General features: G+C 30.1%; 4 protein-coding genes across 5 annotated transcripts; 2 read left to right on the top strand and 2 right to left on the bottom strand.

The window, feature by feature from the left end:
• The first annotated feature begins 262 nt into the window (after window positions 1-262).
• Window positions 263-3,631, top strand: LOC138942574 (sorbitol dehydrogenase). Its single transcript, XM_070312900.1, has 5 exons — window positions 263-446; window positions 716-973; window positions 2,219-2,456; window positions 2,587-2,765; window positions 3,068-3,631. The coding sequence occupies exons 1-5, from the start codon at window positions 306-308 to the stop codon at window positions 3,269-3,271; spliced, it is 1,020 nt and encodes a 339-aa protein (XP_070169001.1). The 5' UTR covers window positions 263-305; the 3' UTR covers window positions 3,272-3,631.
• On the bottom strand, window positions 3,383-8,257 carry Lac (septate junction protein lachesin). Its single transcript, XM_070312898.1, has 6 exons — window positions 7,918-8,257; window positions 7,179-7,420; window positions 6,833-7,089; window positions 6,353-6,756; window positions 5,915-6,029; window positions 3,383-4,853 (listed from the first exon to the last, which is right to left on the bottom strand). The coding sequence occupies exons 1-6, from the start codon at window positions 7,961-7,963 to the stop codon at window positions 4,832-4,834; spliced, it is 1,086 nt and encodes a 361-aa protein (XP_070168999.1). The 5' UTR covers window positions 7,964-8,257; the 3' UTR covers window positions 3,383-4,831.
• Window positions 8,258-9,275: 1,018 nt separating this feature from the next.
• LOC138942629 (uncharacterized) lies at window positions 9,276-11,781 on the top strand. Its single transcript, XM_070312996.1, has 6 exons — window positions 9,276-9,473; window positions 9,938-10,123; window positions 10,317-10,455; window positions 10,536-10,697; window positions 10,817-10,942; window positions 11,030-11,781. The coding sequence occupies exons 1-6, from the start codon at window positions 9,305-9,307 to the stop codon at window positions 11,178-11,180; spliced, it is 933 nt and encodes a 310-aa protein (XP_070169097.1). The 5' UTR covers window positions 9,276-9,304; the 3' UTR covers window positions 11,181-11,781.
• A 105-nt stretch (window positions 11,782-11,886) lies between these two features.
• LOC138942628 (ELMO domain-containing protein 2) lies at window positions 11,887-14,670 on the bottom strand. 2 transcript variants are annotated; one of them, XM_070312995.1, is made up of 3 exons: window positions 14,594-14,670; window positions 14,372-14,502; window positions 11,887-14,308 (listed from the first exon to the last, which is right to left on the bottom strand). In XM_070312995.1, exon 3 carries the CDS (start codon window positions 14,270-14,272, stop codon window positions 13,334-13,336), a length of 939 nt encoding a protein of 312 aa, XP_070169096.1. In that variant the 5' UTR covers window positions 14,273-14,308; window positions 14,372-14,502; window positions 14,594-14,670; the 3' UTR covers window positions 11,887-13,333. The 2 variants fall into 2 exon arrangements, with proteins under 2 accessions (XP_070169096.1, XP_070169095.1); XM_070312994.1 differs by having other exon boundaries at window positions 11,887-14,502.
• Window positions 14,671-14,735: the final 65 nt, after the last annotated feature.

Here is a 14,735-nt window from a genome sequence, read left to right as displayed (position 1 = left end):
CACAACTTATTGTTAGTACATATATATATATTAATACATAAAGGTTATATTTTGTTCTTGGACATTATTATTTACGTTTTCTGCTTACACAAGTCATGATCTTTGCGTGACGTCAAACTGACAACCCGTATCTCTAGCGAAATGTTTCAACTATGTATATACTTCTTGCTCAACCATTCAAGATAACGTATGTGTGATAACGTATATGTGATAAACATATACGTTTATGGTAAACTTATATATATTGGATTGTAGCAACTAAATTTTAGTTAGTGTTCTCGATACGGTTTGAGCAGGAATACGCGATGGAATATTTGAGCTTTGATCTGTCGTCTAAGTCGCTTACTTTAAAAAAGCGAGATATTCTTCCTAAACCGGCAGCAAATGAAGTACGAATTAAAATCGCGTATTCCGGAATCTGTGGGACGGATCTTCATATTTTGGAAGTATAAAATCATTGCAAATATATATAATTTTTTTATCATCAAAATTGTAAAATATAAAAAATTTATAACGTGATTTTAAAGATATTGATACGTTTTGCTAATACATTCAATAATGCATTTTGTCTCCAGTAACGTAATTTTCAACAAAATATGTTGTTAAAAAATTTTATTCTTATTAATTGCTTCTTGTATCACGATACATGTCTGGCACGAGAGCGGGTATATATATATGGAATTTCGCGATATTAACGTGTAATACTTTCTTTCAGGGTTCCTTTCCGTGTAAAGAGAATGGGCCTTTAACTCTTGGACACGAATTCGTAGGTACGATCGATAAACTTGGATCCGAAGTGACCATATTTAAGGTCGGTCAACGAGTCGCCGTGGATCCTAACAGCGGATGCAACAAATGCGATCACTGCCACAACGCAAATTATCATTTTTGTAAATTCGGTGGTATAAATAATACGATAGGAATTTTTAGGGATGGAGGATGGGCCACACACGCGCTTGTCCCAGAAACGCAGGTACGGTAATATATACAAGGCGTTCCAAAAAAAAACCAGACATTTTATAATGACATTGTTTGTCCAATCTCTGAAATCGATTTTCACTCAATAAAAATGTCAAGGAAAACGGGTGTCTACTCCCTGAAGAAAACATGGAAAACCATGAATTTTTAGGGATTTCTTTTGTATCTGGAAAAATCAGAGAATTCTCATTTTTATTGTTGATTCAGGAAATTTTTAAATAAATTAAATAAAACAAATCCTTTTTTTAATAATTTTGTTCTTATATTGTAAATAGTCGGCAAGCTAAGTGAATTATGTGTTTAAGATGTATTATAAATATATACTTATCTCTCTCTCTGTTTATATATTCAATCTCTTAACAAAACAGTACATATTCTTTATTGTAATTTTTAGCGATAAAGAAAAGAAAATGTTATATGCAAGTGAAAAATGTTTATCTTACAAAAGTTATTCAGTTTTTTTCAGTACATTTCTTAATTTGGAAACTTGAAACTTAAGACGCTTCGTGTTGTTCCTTCGTAAGAGTGAAAAACATTAAAGAACGCATGCAATAAAAACATTTATTGTAGAAATTAATTAAAAAATCTTTAAAATATTCTCTTTACCTGAAATTTTGAACAAAAACACTTGCAAAGAAATTCTCAAAAAATTTTTTTACAAGGTTTGGATGGGCACCCTGATGAGTGTGTGATAAAAAAGGATGAAGGGATAAAGAAGAATATAGGCTCGAGTAAATATAATGACTTCCCTTGCTACGATATGTCTTTTTGTGCTAAGAAAAAATCGATTCCGAATTGGTAGAAGAATTTCTCATTGTTAAAAAGGACTATGCCCAATTTCTTATTGAAATTGGACCCTCAGTGAATAGCATTGAGACATGGCTAGAATTGCAGGGCATCGAAAGAGGATTAAAAAGTTCCATAGGCACAATCTTATAAAATGAGTCCCCTAAATGCTAGAGCTCCAAAAGTTCACTATTATGACTATATAATAAATGGTCTATATGTTCGTCAGACTTTAATTAAAACCTTTTGTTTCGTACTTTGTAAATGCTCCCCTATCAATTAATATATAATTCATGATTGTTCATTCGGGGTCCAAACTGGCTATAGTCCTTTATTATGAAAACAATCAACTTCTTTCGAGACATCTTGTATACATACATATCGTCTTATCACACCGCGATATCTATATCTGTTATTCGCATCTATTGTATATATGTACATCTGCAATTTGTAGGTTTATTTGATCGCGGATGAAATTGAAATGCATCAAGCAGTGCTGAGTGAGCCCTTATCGTGTCTTGCTCACGGTTGGGACAAGCTCAATCCCATAAATGTAGGGAACAGAGTTCTCGTAATAGGCGCCGGTATCATAGGTTTACTATGGGCCTGTCTACTTCATTTACACGGTCTCAGGAAGACTGTCACTATTAGTGAACCGCAACAAAAACGGAGAGAACTCGCCGCCCATCTTGGTAATATATTGAAAAATATATTAAAGTATTATATTTTAAACATTATTTTTTTTGTGTAACATGAATAATTTTTGAAAGAATTCCTAATAGAGAATTTCTAATAGAGATATATTTATGCGTTAATATATAGGTTTAGATTATCAAGTTACAAATCCAAACGAAATAAAAGAGGAATTCGATATAGCTGTGGACTGCAGTGGTTCTGCTCCAGCGATGGAAGCGGCCATTTCTTTATTAGATCACGGTGGTCGCCTGTGCGTATTCGGTGTCGCTAATCCGAAAGCGAAGCTGTCAATTGAACCATTTCAGGTAAACTTATCGCATAGCCATAAGAACTTTATATACTTGTTAAAAATTAATTATTCTATATTTAATTAATATTTAATTAACATGCTTGGATAAGAGTTTTTTTTTTTAACTGAATTAAGTTTAAAGTTAATAATCCAAAAATTAACTAAATTTAAAAGTTAACATGTTTAAAATTAAGTTAAATTAAAAGTTATTAACTTTCAACTGTTTAATTTAACTATTAATTGTTTAAGTTACTACCCAATCCTGTCTATTATTATTCTGTATTTTATTATTTAATTATTCTGTATGTATCTCGGCAGGTTTATAAAAAAGAGCTGACCATCGTAGGCGTGATGATAAATCCCTATTCTTTTCTTAAAGGATTAGCTTTGTTGCAGCCAATGTCTGAGACATATCTCGATTATAATAAATTAGGAATTAAGGTATTCTCTTTGTCCCAATATAAAGAAGCTCTGGACGCGTTGAAGAAGGGAGACATAAGCAAGGCTGTTTTCAAATTGTGAAATGAGATTTTTATATTGTATGTTGGAATAGAAAAAAATAAGATATATTATTTTTATAAAGTTTTATTATTATTATATTAAAGTCATAATATTTGATAGTATACATATAAATTGTATTACAACATATATAAATAATACTACAGTTATTATAGATATTATAAGTATCATGGTGTCGAGATTCAAATACAAATTACAATATTAACAAGTATAAAATCGTATAAATTTGTAAAGAGTATATCAAAACTTGACGCACGCGGGGATCCTGTTATTTTATTGAGATTCTATATTCCTATTTTTACTTATTGGGGGTTATATATCATGATATGCCTTGTTAAAAAAAAAATTTAGTTATAAGTGTGCAGAGTAAGTAGTTTAGCAAGAAATATGTGCCTGATAAAACACATTAAATGTTATCTTATTTATGTATGTATAAGTAACATACATAAATACAAATAATATATTGCCTAAAAACTATACACATTTATAATTTTACTTGTAATACGAATTACACTTTATCACGAACAAGGCACTAACATCAACATTGTTTTCTTTGTTCATGACGTTTCAAACCTTTTTATATTAACAGCTGGATATTTCTACCATCAGGTTTCTTCTATATAATATTAACAAATCCATATTGTCGACTTGTAACTACCAATGACTATTTATAAGATAATAAGATAATATTATGTTATAACGTCGTTTTTATAACGTTTTTATAACGTCATTATTCTTTGCTTCTTTTCATCTTTTATCAGTTGATAGTGAGACCAAAAGATATTTGTCATGTTATCTCCACGCGACATTACATAATATCGTATATCATCATAAATGTGTACTGGAATGCTATAATTTATATATTGCCAATATTGTTGTATATTATTGATCTCTATTCAGAAGTTGAGTATGAAAGTTATTTTCTAATAATTAAAATGTTAACAAGTAGCAAATCAGTATGATAGATAAAAATCATGTTACATTTATTATCATACACTTTCTTTTATTCTACTAATCTATTCTCATTTCTGTTTAATATCGTTTCAATGAAGTTAAAACTCTTCGATGTACGATTTGTAAAAATTGAGCAGCATAATTACGCACAATATAAAGAGACGAGATCAATCGTAGAGATTTAAAGAAAATGTATATAATATAGAGATTGATATGGAAATTTCAATAAAAATTATCTAAAATATCTATATATATATACATAAAAATTGATTCTAAAAATGAAAGTATTGTAAAAAAACTGTAGTGTGTTTAAAATATGAAAATAATGATATTAAAATTGTATTAACAATTGCACTGTGACAATACAAACGTCACAAATATTACAACATGCGTATTTTTTATCAATAATATAAATCATTCCGTTCGTAAATAACTATAAGAATAATCGTATGATGAAATAGACAAGGTTAATTAGTAAAATATTAATTGAGATTTTTATAGCTTAAGTTTTGGTCTTATAGCATTATTGCGACAACAATAAAGCTAATGATATAGAGCCATTTTAAGAGGTCGCACATGTTTGCTGCTGCCCATTGAAGGCCTGGGTAGTTAATATTTGGCATGGAAATCTCTGTAAATCACACACACACACACACACATATATATATATATACACACATATATATATATACACACACACATACTACTACAAAAAAATGGGGAACACTTTTTATAATCTCAAAATTGGGCTATTTTCAAATCGTTGTAACTTCGAAACCGACAAAAAAAATTATAAAAGCATTTTAAAGCTTAAAGTTTCAACTTTAATATCCTATCGATAATTTAAAAAAAATTTTTTTTCCTTGTTCTATGCTTTAAAAAAGAACCCATTGTTTTGTTCCTTAAATTATGTATTTTTGACACTCTGCAGCTCAATAAAATAATTTCTCTCGAAAAATTCAATTCAAGTTCCATAAACTACAACAATTTGCTGCAACAAAATGCTTTTTTTTAAATTCCCTACAATTTTCTTTGACCGAGTTACACGTTTTTGAAACTAAACCTGTATTTTCTAAAAATGAGAAAATAAAATTTTGTTTTAAATTATCGATATCATGTTACAGTTGAAATTTCAAGCTACAAAATGTTTTTTTCATTTTTTTACTTGCGATGATTTTTCGCCGAATATCAATATTATTTCTAAAAATAAAGATTTAATTTCAAAACCGTGTAATTCGATCCAAAAATATCGTAGGAAAATTTTTAAAAAAGCATTTTGTACCAAATGTAGTTTATGAAACTTGAATTGGATTTTTCGAGAGAAATTTTTTTTATCGAGCTGCAGAATGTCAAAAATTCCTAATTTTAAGGAACAAGACAATGAATTCTTTTTTAAAGCACTGAACAAGGAAAATAGACAAGTTTTTTAAAACCATCGATAACGCGTTAGTTGAAACTTCAAGTTTTCAAAATGCTTTTTTAATTTTTGGTCTACGATGATTTTTCGCCAAGTTTTAGCGATTTGGAAATAGCCCAAATTTTAGGGTATGAAAAGTGTTCCGTAATTTTTTTTTTGAATAATGTATATATGTATATATAGAAATTAATTGAGAATCTATAATCAAATAATGTAATCATCTTAAACTTTCATTATTGCAAGAATATATAAAAAATATATAAAAAATGACTTACCTCATTATTGTTATTAATAAAACTAGAACTATCAAAGGTCTGGAAGCAACTGAAATTACGCCAGTTCCATAAAGAGCTTGACCACAAGCTGGTGGGCAAACAGGGATAATGGTTTCTGCACAAACAAACAAGGGAACAAATCTAACATGCTGTCTACTAAAATAAATCTATTGCAAATAACTAAGAAAAAAAAATTAATAAATAAAAATTAAAAGACAATAAATTTTAAAAGGAAAAGATGTACATTCATATACACATATTGAACTTTATAATTTAAGCAATATGATGCATATTTTATTTTTACCATGCACAAGTCAACATATTGACAAATCTGAATCCAATATACAAGTAATCTTGTTTTAACTATATATATAAATTATCTACAGGTTATACAATATATAAAAATATAGATTGTATTCTCTTTTTAGATTTTCTTACCAAAAAGCTCAACTTTTGTTTCAGCACTGCCCAATTTATTAGCTGCTCGACATATGTATTCTCCATATTGCCGTTTTTCTATGGTAATAACTCGAATTGTTGTATCGGTATATTCGTCTGCGGTTGCGAAATGTGATATACTGTAATGCTGATTATTCGACAATTGTATATCATCTTTGACCCAAGTAATAGCTGGTGGAGGATACGCCTCTACATGACATTCCAAATCCATATCATACTGCAAAGCTTGTCCGAGTCGTGGTCTCGGAGCTGTTATTACCGGCGCGAATTCAACCTCCACATTGATATTACGTCTAGCACCACGTCCAACGCCATTTTCAGCAACACAGTAATATGTTCCACGATCCTCTTTTCGTATGGCAGATATTTTTAATGTATTACCACTGTAATATTTCTAAAGTTTATACACAGCTTACTCAAATAATTAATAGAATATAATTTGCACTAATTATGCCGTACCGATAAATTGATCCTCCGGTAGGCAAAATGGCATTGTTCTCCCTACGCCAGGATATTCTTGGTGGTGGAAAGCCACTGGCATAACATTCTAGCATAACAGGTTGTCCCTCGCTAACTACTAAAGATTGAGTCGAGTTGTCGCTAATTATTGGTGGTCTACGAACTTGCAGTTCTACTTCTGCATTTATAAGATTGTTCACGGATATTTGTATTCTACATTGATAGAATCCAGCATCTGTTTCTTGTATATCTTTAACCTGAAATATCAAATATATCAATTATGTACCATTAATGTTTGAAATATATGAATATATCTTGAATCAGAAACATTTCGATTAAGTCTTACTTGTAAGACATAAGTAGCAGATGCTGTATCGTGTCTAATAGCAAATCTACTGTCCCTAATTATCAATGCAGTGCCGGTAGAAAGTGCCACTTGCTCGTGTACACTATCCCTGTTGACTTTTATCCACAAAACAGGATAATCCTGTGCATATTGAATTGAACATTGTAACTCTACAGTCTCTCCAATGTCTTTAATTTGTTCCTGCGATATGTAAGATATTGTCGGAGTACGTTGAGCTACAACTAAAACAATAAATCGAAATTTATATATCTGAGTTGAAAATATAAGCTGTATTATCGCGAATTATATTATTCGTCAAATGGCAAAAGCGAATTTTTCCTTTTCGAATTAATATGATGCTAGAAATGAAAAATATGATATACAAGGTGTTTCACAAAATACTATCCCAATATTATCCTAGATTATGATCTACTAGTACTATATTTCTTAAATTTTCTAATTTTAATGTACTACAATTATCATTTTATTTGCAAGCATTTTTGTTGGCCATACCTTTCAGGGGCTGTATTTTAGAAACGGAACATTTTCCGGACGTATTTATTTTAGAAACGGAGCATTTTTCGGATATATTTATATAAATATTTCTTTTTATTTTGATCTGGGAAGTCTCCCCTTAAATTTTTCTCTCATCTTTTGGAAACGCCTTGTATATATCTCTCAACACAAAGTTACGTACATGAAGTGTATGTGCTGGATTTACATTAATGTATGTGTTTACCTGTCTGCAGGAATGTGCATATCAAAGCTAAAATGATAGCACGCATCGTGACACACCCAATACGGTACTCAATTCGGCTCAAAGAACGTCCTCAGCTTCTCTCCACGATGCAATTGTCGCTGTTCTTATTTGCGAACATAAGATTCCTCCTTTCAATTTAACAAAGCGTAGATTAAGCCTTATTCACTCGAGACGATACAACGCGTGCAATTCTATTCAACGATACAGGATACAAATCAACTATTCGAAGCGTAATCGGCAAAAAGGAACAGTAAGACATCCGAATCTGTCCGAAGCGTCCTAAAAACGTCTACGGGTGGGACAGGTGTCTGTTGACTGATCATGAGCGTGTAAATATGGCGTACGATACCTACATCCTTAGTCAAGTACGAAATAAAGATCTCGTTCTTGTTGTTGATCTTATTTTGCTACAATTATCATTATAATTAAATCGATTAGAAATCGTAATCTGCAATTGTGAAATTAAAATTGATTAGTGTAGCATTCTATGAGTGGTATCGATAAATTATTAACGTGATTCGATTGCTTTTGCGATTGATTTGAATATTCGAATGCTTGAATTCGAAAGCTAATTAATAAGATTAATAAATATATTATGAATGAAAATTTCTCAACGTTCAATTTATCCCTTTAAAAAAGAAAGAGAGAGCTTCTTAATATGTTATATGTAATTAATATGAAAAAATTATTAAAATTAATTTAAAAAATTTTCTTTTAAAAAATAAAAAATCCCTAAAAAATAAAAAATAAAATCCCTAAAAAATAAAAAATTAAAACTAAAATATGAAATCAATAGTTAATTACTTATCATTTAGTACAGTCCTTTTTTCGTATCGAGAGTTTAATAGACTATCGATCTATTAATTCATCAAAACGTAAATATGCTAATGTATAGAATGCGCGCGCGTACCTATTTCCAATTTTATTAATTTTTATTTAATCTGTGAACAATATTACTAAACCGTGTTTCATCAGCAATTTGTCATAAAATTATGTATATGAAAGTAATTCTATGTTCGCATACACGCACAATTTTATCTTTACATAATCAAATTATGTTGTAAGAAGACTAAATTTTTAAAATAATGCTTACCGATTCGCATCTCGAACGGAAAAGAACAAGATATTTCCGGTTGCAACATTAATAATTGAATCGAAGGGCTACCAACTATGCACATGTAAATATTTAAGAAGTTAAGCAAACGCGAAAAAAATGAAAGCGACTAGATATTAAACTAGTTATTTGCAATGTGGCCAACTGTCACACGGCGACTGTGAATAACTGTGACAGATGAGAGTTTCCTCTCTAGGTTCTCATTTATTCCGTGAGTCAAGTTTGACGTGTACGTGTACAGGTTGCCGGTGCATGAACATTTTTCATGTACTATCAATTTTTTTATGCGAATTAACAATGTTAACGTTCTTAATCGCGATATGTATTTTTTCTGCCATACACGCTGCAAATCTTGAAACAGTTCACGATGAAGAACTCCTGAATCTCATAAAAACCGAAAAATATGTGGTAGTTCTATTTAGTAAGTTTGTTTGTTTTTTTTCTTCGATTTCTCTAAATGTTTTTCAGATGGAGAGCGAGAAAATAAAGCGGAATAATATATAAATCAATAAAAGGGCGTTTTGATATTATATATATATTAATTATATATACGAATAATTTATCATTTACGCATATATATATTTTTTATATTAGAAATGAATTTATATAACGTTCCTTAAAATTTTATTTCTTATTGCAATTTTAATATAATTTATTTTAAGCAATAATTTAAAATTTTGCTACAGTTAATTTTTTAATAAGATATATAATATTACTTTGATTATTTTTATAGATATGAACCATATGTTTCATGTTGTAGTTTACATTTTTTTTCTAATAACTTCTAATAAGATTTTCAATAATGCAAAACAACAGAATCTTAATCATTTTTTATATTATTATTATATTTTGTGATGATGAATGGTTTTAATTCTGTTCATATAGCAAGAAAAGATTGTTCAGAATGCGAAAACTATGAAAATGAACTGATCCAATTGCGCGAGGATTTAGTTGATTCCTTGTCTGCATGGATTGTTAAGACTGTGGATAGTCAATTACTTCAATTATATAGTACTGACAAAGAACCAGTTCTATTGTTCTTCCGACATGGTCTTCCTCTATTGTACGATGGTATGGATTTGACAAGGAGTATAAATTATGCATAGATATGTTTTGATTATTTTTAATTGTTCCGTGACAATACATTCTGTTTCACCATTTCATATACATTGTGATGTATCACTAAATATATTTCTATTATTCAAATGTGTGCTTATAAATTTATAGTTGTACTATAGATTTACATTGCATCCTTTTTTTTTAGGACGTTTAAACGACGAAGAGATATTAATTATGTTTACGGAAAATAAAGTACCTGCAGTAAAGGAACTTACAGATGATACATTTGAGCATTTAACACAAGCAAGTAGTGGTGCTACAACTGGCGATTGGTTTGTTATGTTGTAAGTCTTAGTTCTACTTGTGATGAACAGTAATTCTTTTATAAATAATAGCAATCCATTGTAATTGCGTCCAATATCAGTTACAGTACAGACTGTGTGCAATGCTTGCGTATGGTTGCAAGATGGGAAACAGTCGGTGCAAAGCTCAAGCAGAGAGTAAATGTAGCACTTATTAATAAATCCACAACTGGGGTTTCCACAGCTAGGAGATTCAATGTTTACGATACTCCGCAATTTATATTGTAAGTACATATAGATATAAACCAATATTTTATAAATAATTAAAATATAAATGCACATGCGTGTAAAAGAAAGATAAAAATAACTTTGATATTAACACATTACTTTGTACTTTATACAGCTTCAGACATGGCAAAATGTACCGTTATGATACGGGAAGATATGATATTAATTCCCTTGTATCATTTGCCAAAGAATGGTACAAAAATGTAAGAGCAGAGAAAGTGCCTGTACCTCAAAGTCCTTTGTGAGTTTGACAATGCATGTAACTATTTTAGGATTTAACTTATTCATGAGTATATAAATTAATGTGTATGATTGTATATTTTTTCAGTGATAATTTCACACAAATGGTTGCAAACTTGCTCCATGATAATCCATGGATATTGAAATTAACCAGCATTTGTATTGGAATATTAGTTGTTATTATAGCTGTGTCTAAATTTAAACATAAACCTGAAACTCCACAGAAAAAAGAAAAATAAGTTTACTGTGTTTGATTTGCCAAAGATATAGTATGGATGTTTCTCTATATCGATTATCAACTACAATATTAAAAATAGTTTTTGATTGTACGTGATGTTATTACATGTGTTATGTAAAATGTATAACTTTAAATTTAATAATATGCATATATCTTTACAAATCTCTATATCTTCTTCAAAAGTTTCTGTGCTTTTAAATTACAAGAAATTTGATCAAAATAATTGGGAAATTCGATTATTTTATCTAAATATATTAAAAATATATATAATTGGTATGTGTACCATATGTGTGTGTGTGTGTGTGTGTGTGTGTGTGTGTGTGTGTGTGTGTGTGTGTGTGTGTGTGTGAGTGAGTGATATTATATTACAAAATTAAGTTCATATATTGATAATATTTCTCTAAATATTTTTAATTATTAACGAAAAATGAATATCTAATAATGCATAACAATTTAATGTACAAATATTTGTACTAATTCTGGCACAAGAAATTAGATATATTTTTTACTCAAGCTATATCTGAGCAAATACATAATAAAATACATAATAGTAATATAGAAAATGTTTGTAATAATAAAAAAAAAGACAAAGCAGTATTATATTAAAAAGTTACGTAGCAATGCATAAATAATCTGCTTTGTCAAGAAAAGACTTTTATTGTCAAGCTATTACACACAATACATTCCATTATTAATGTATATATATACTACTGCTCCAGATATTATTGTTGCTGTTCTTTATTCAGTTTTTTTCTATGAGCAGAATTTGTAAATAAATTACATCTCATTAAGGTGATAAGAAAAAAAAAGGAACCTAGAATTGGAATGTAGCAAGTGCGATATGTTATATATATATAAATTTTTTACAGAAATATATCTTTAATGCAGGAAATCTGATGTCAAAAAGATTTCGGTTCTTGAATTTAAATATAAGCCACTTAACCAAGTTAATATCAATCCCTTATATGACCAATAAGTAAGTTTATCGAAGACATATTTTTATATCGAATATATCTGACAACCATTTGGGCTTCCATGATTATGCCAAAGAATGCACTTTTTTTTAATGTTATCCATACAATGCATATATATGTTCTATATGAACCTAATCGTTGTAGATTTATAAAATCGATATTGATTTTTTAATATAATCTGTTTTATTCAATCTGTTTTTGTTAGATATATATAATATAAGAAATACTCTGAATATACAAATATGCTTCGAATTATTAGTGAATAAAATATATGAGGCACAATGTTGATAATGCCCATAAAATTATCAAGATATTCAGTGGCAGGTCTCTATTTTTGATGGCCTTAAAGCCAATATTTTCGCAAAGCTTCTCTACAGAATTTAATTTTCAAATATATAACAAATATTTATTTACATATGTGAATAAGAGCTAAATATAGAAAACCATTATTTAAAATAAATACAAGTAGTAATGGCACATATAAAGATTAATCAACAAATTTTCAATTATTTTAAAAATGACATAATTATTTGAAAAAATAATTAACAAATATTAAAGTAGAGGAAAAGTATTAGTTTGAGAAGATATATATATCAGTACACATATAATATTTTTTATAGAATTTCTTGGCATCTGAGGGCCTTAAAGCTTAAACTTCAATGGCATACTACATGATAGATTCACCAAAAATATTGAATATATAAATTTAACTTTAATAAAATTATTTAAATCAATAGAAACTATGTATTGTATACATAGTAGCTCTCTAAATATATGATACGCAGTTAAACTAAACAGTGTGTTGTGATCTACTATTTCTCTTCACAAATAAAAACTCTTTCTTATATATCTATGTATAAAGTTATATAAAATTGAGAAAAAAAGCTAAACTTATAATCATTTACGAAAAATACAATAAAATTATGAGAACATATATGACATGAAGACATTTTAACTCAATTATATCACTATATAAAGAAAAAATAGCTTTATAATACAGAATCTATCTACTCACTTAAAGGCTATTTTAATATCACACAACAAAGCTGAGATATTGTGAAAAATATAATTAAATATAAGTTTCATATATATATATATATGCTAATCCAAAAAAATTGTACTTATCATTCATATACCTGTTTTGGTCTTGTCTTATGTGTAAAAGGCATTTGTATTCGCATTAAATATTGTCAACTGCCACATTTATCCTAAAAACAGTTGATGGATTAGCTAATGCCATTCTGATGCTGTTTTCAAATTTCTCTTGTATCGATGAGAATTCCATCATATTACTAGGTTTAGACTCAATCCAAAATCCATCAAATTGATAAAATAAATAACAGTAAAACTGATGAAAGGCACGAATCATCGGCAGAGTTTTTGAAGAATTATATATGTGAGTCTTAGCGCTACCATCTCTCAATAATTTCAGAGCCATGCTTGTGAGATTTATACCAACAATAGCAAATGCGTAACCGTAACGTGGATGATTAGAGCGAGACAACACATGAGTGGCTGTGCTAGGATACTCTTGAGCAAAGTAAACGAGATTCTCTAGTCCTAAAATTCCCATTCCGCGAAAATCTGTCTTTGGATCATCTCCTTGAAAGCCGATCTTTTGCCATTGTTTGGTCACTCTAGCGTCCAAAGATTCGTACGGCATTAACAAATCCCATAATTTCAGCAACAACTGCTCATGATCTGGATTCTCCGTGTTGTACGACGTCTTTCTGAGCTCCTCGCATTCAATGGATAGCTGACGATAACCCCAGATCAGTTCCACGCACTTGCCGAAAGATTTGGCAAAGGTCGGATGCGCCGTGGGATTGATGTTCTTGGTCACTAGTACCGTCTTGATAGCGTCCTCCAGAATCTTGCGCTCGGTTCTCGTGGTTATCCTTCGTTGATCGGCGATGTCGTTTAGGTATGCAACGAGGGTCCTAATATTCGCGTTACGCGACTGCATAAGCGACTCCTCGATGGCAAACGTGCGCGGCGCCCCGGACGGCTGCCCGTAACAAATCCTCTGGAGTTCGCACATTTGAGTGGTGTGACGCAGAAACCATTTTACGAAAGGCCTAAAGTACCAGCATACCAGAGTCCAGATATACTTGAACATTCTTGCCAACGAACACGCGAACGTCCCGGACGATAACTGTCAAAAAACACAATCGAGAGTCTTTCTAAAACTATGAGAAATCGCGCTTTGCTGTCACACCTTGCTTCGCGATCATCTCGTCTCGATCATTGATTTTCATCGCTATATAAAATGACAATACGTAAATAATAGCCCGGTTGAGTCCGATAATCTCGTCACTATCGTCTCACCGCGTTCTTAGTAGTCTTTACCTGTGGATATAAATTAATTTACATACGCTATGCATCATCGATGCATCGCGTATAATATGTATATACGATATATACTCGGCATTATCTGTACCTTCGCAATTTAAAGTTGAGCATAAGCAGTAATGTCAGACGGAAGAATTTTTCTAACCTAACCTAACCTAACCTAACTATCAGCGAAGCTATTGAAATCTATAGTATATTGAAGAAAACATTTCCTATACTCTATACTATCC

Source organism: Polyergus mexicanus, unplaced genomic scaffold, assembly GCF_030449975.1.
Source record: "Polyergus mexicanus isolate NDT 795.1 unplaced genomic scaffold, iyPolMexi1.0 SCAF_23, whole genome shotgun sequence".
Lineage (NCBI taxonomy): Eukaryota > Metazoa > Arthropoda > Insecta > Hymenoptera > Formicidae > Polyergus > Polyergus mexicanus.
Note: the sequence above shows the minus strand (reverse complement) of the source record. Positions and strands in the feature narration are given on the sequence as shown.

Coding starts and splice junctions, on each gene's coding strand:
- LOC138942574 (XM_070312900.1), top strand. CDS start 306: ATGGAATATTTGAGCTTTGATCTGTCGTCTAAGTCGCTTACTTTAAAA. Junction 447..715: donor CGGATCTTCATATTTTGGAA/GTATAAAATCAT, acceptor ACTTTCTTTCAG/GGTTCCTTTCCGTGTAAAGA. Junction 974..2,218: donor CGCTTGTCCCAGAAACGCAG/GTACGGTAATAT, acceptor TGCAATTTGTAG/GTTTATTTGATCGCGGATGA.
- Lac (XM_070312898.1), bottom strand. CDS start 7,963: ATGCGTGCTATCATTTTAGCTTTGATATGCACATTCCTGCAGACAG. Junction 7,421..7,917: donor ATGCACATTCCTGCAGACAG/GTAAACACATAC, acceptor TTATTGTTTTAG/TTGTAGCTCAACGTACTCCG. Junction 6,030..6,352: donor AACAAAAGTTGAGCTTTTTG/GTAAGAAAATCT, acceptor TTGTTTGTGCAG/AAACCATTATCCCTGTTTGC.
- LOC138942629 (XM_070312996.1), top strand. CDS start 9,305: ATGAACATTTTTCATGTACTATCAATTTTTTTATGCGAATTAACAATG. Junction 9,474..9,937: donor ATATGTGGTAGTTCTATTTA/GTAAGTTTGTTT, acceptor CTGTTCATATAG/CAAGAAAAGATTGTTCAGAA. Junction 10,943..11,029: donor CCTGTACCTCAAAGTCCTTT/GTGAGTTTGACA, acceptor ATATTTTTTCAG/TGATAATTTCACACAAATGG.
- LOC138942628 (XM_070312994.1), bottom strand. CDS start 14,272: ATGTTCAAGTATATCTGGACTCTGGTATGCTGGTACTTTAGGCCTTTC.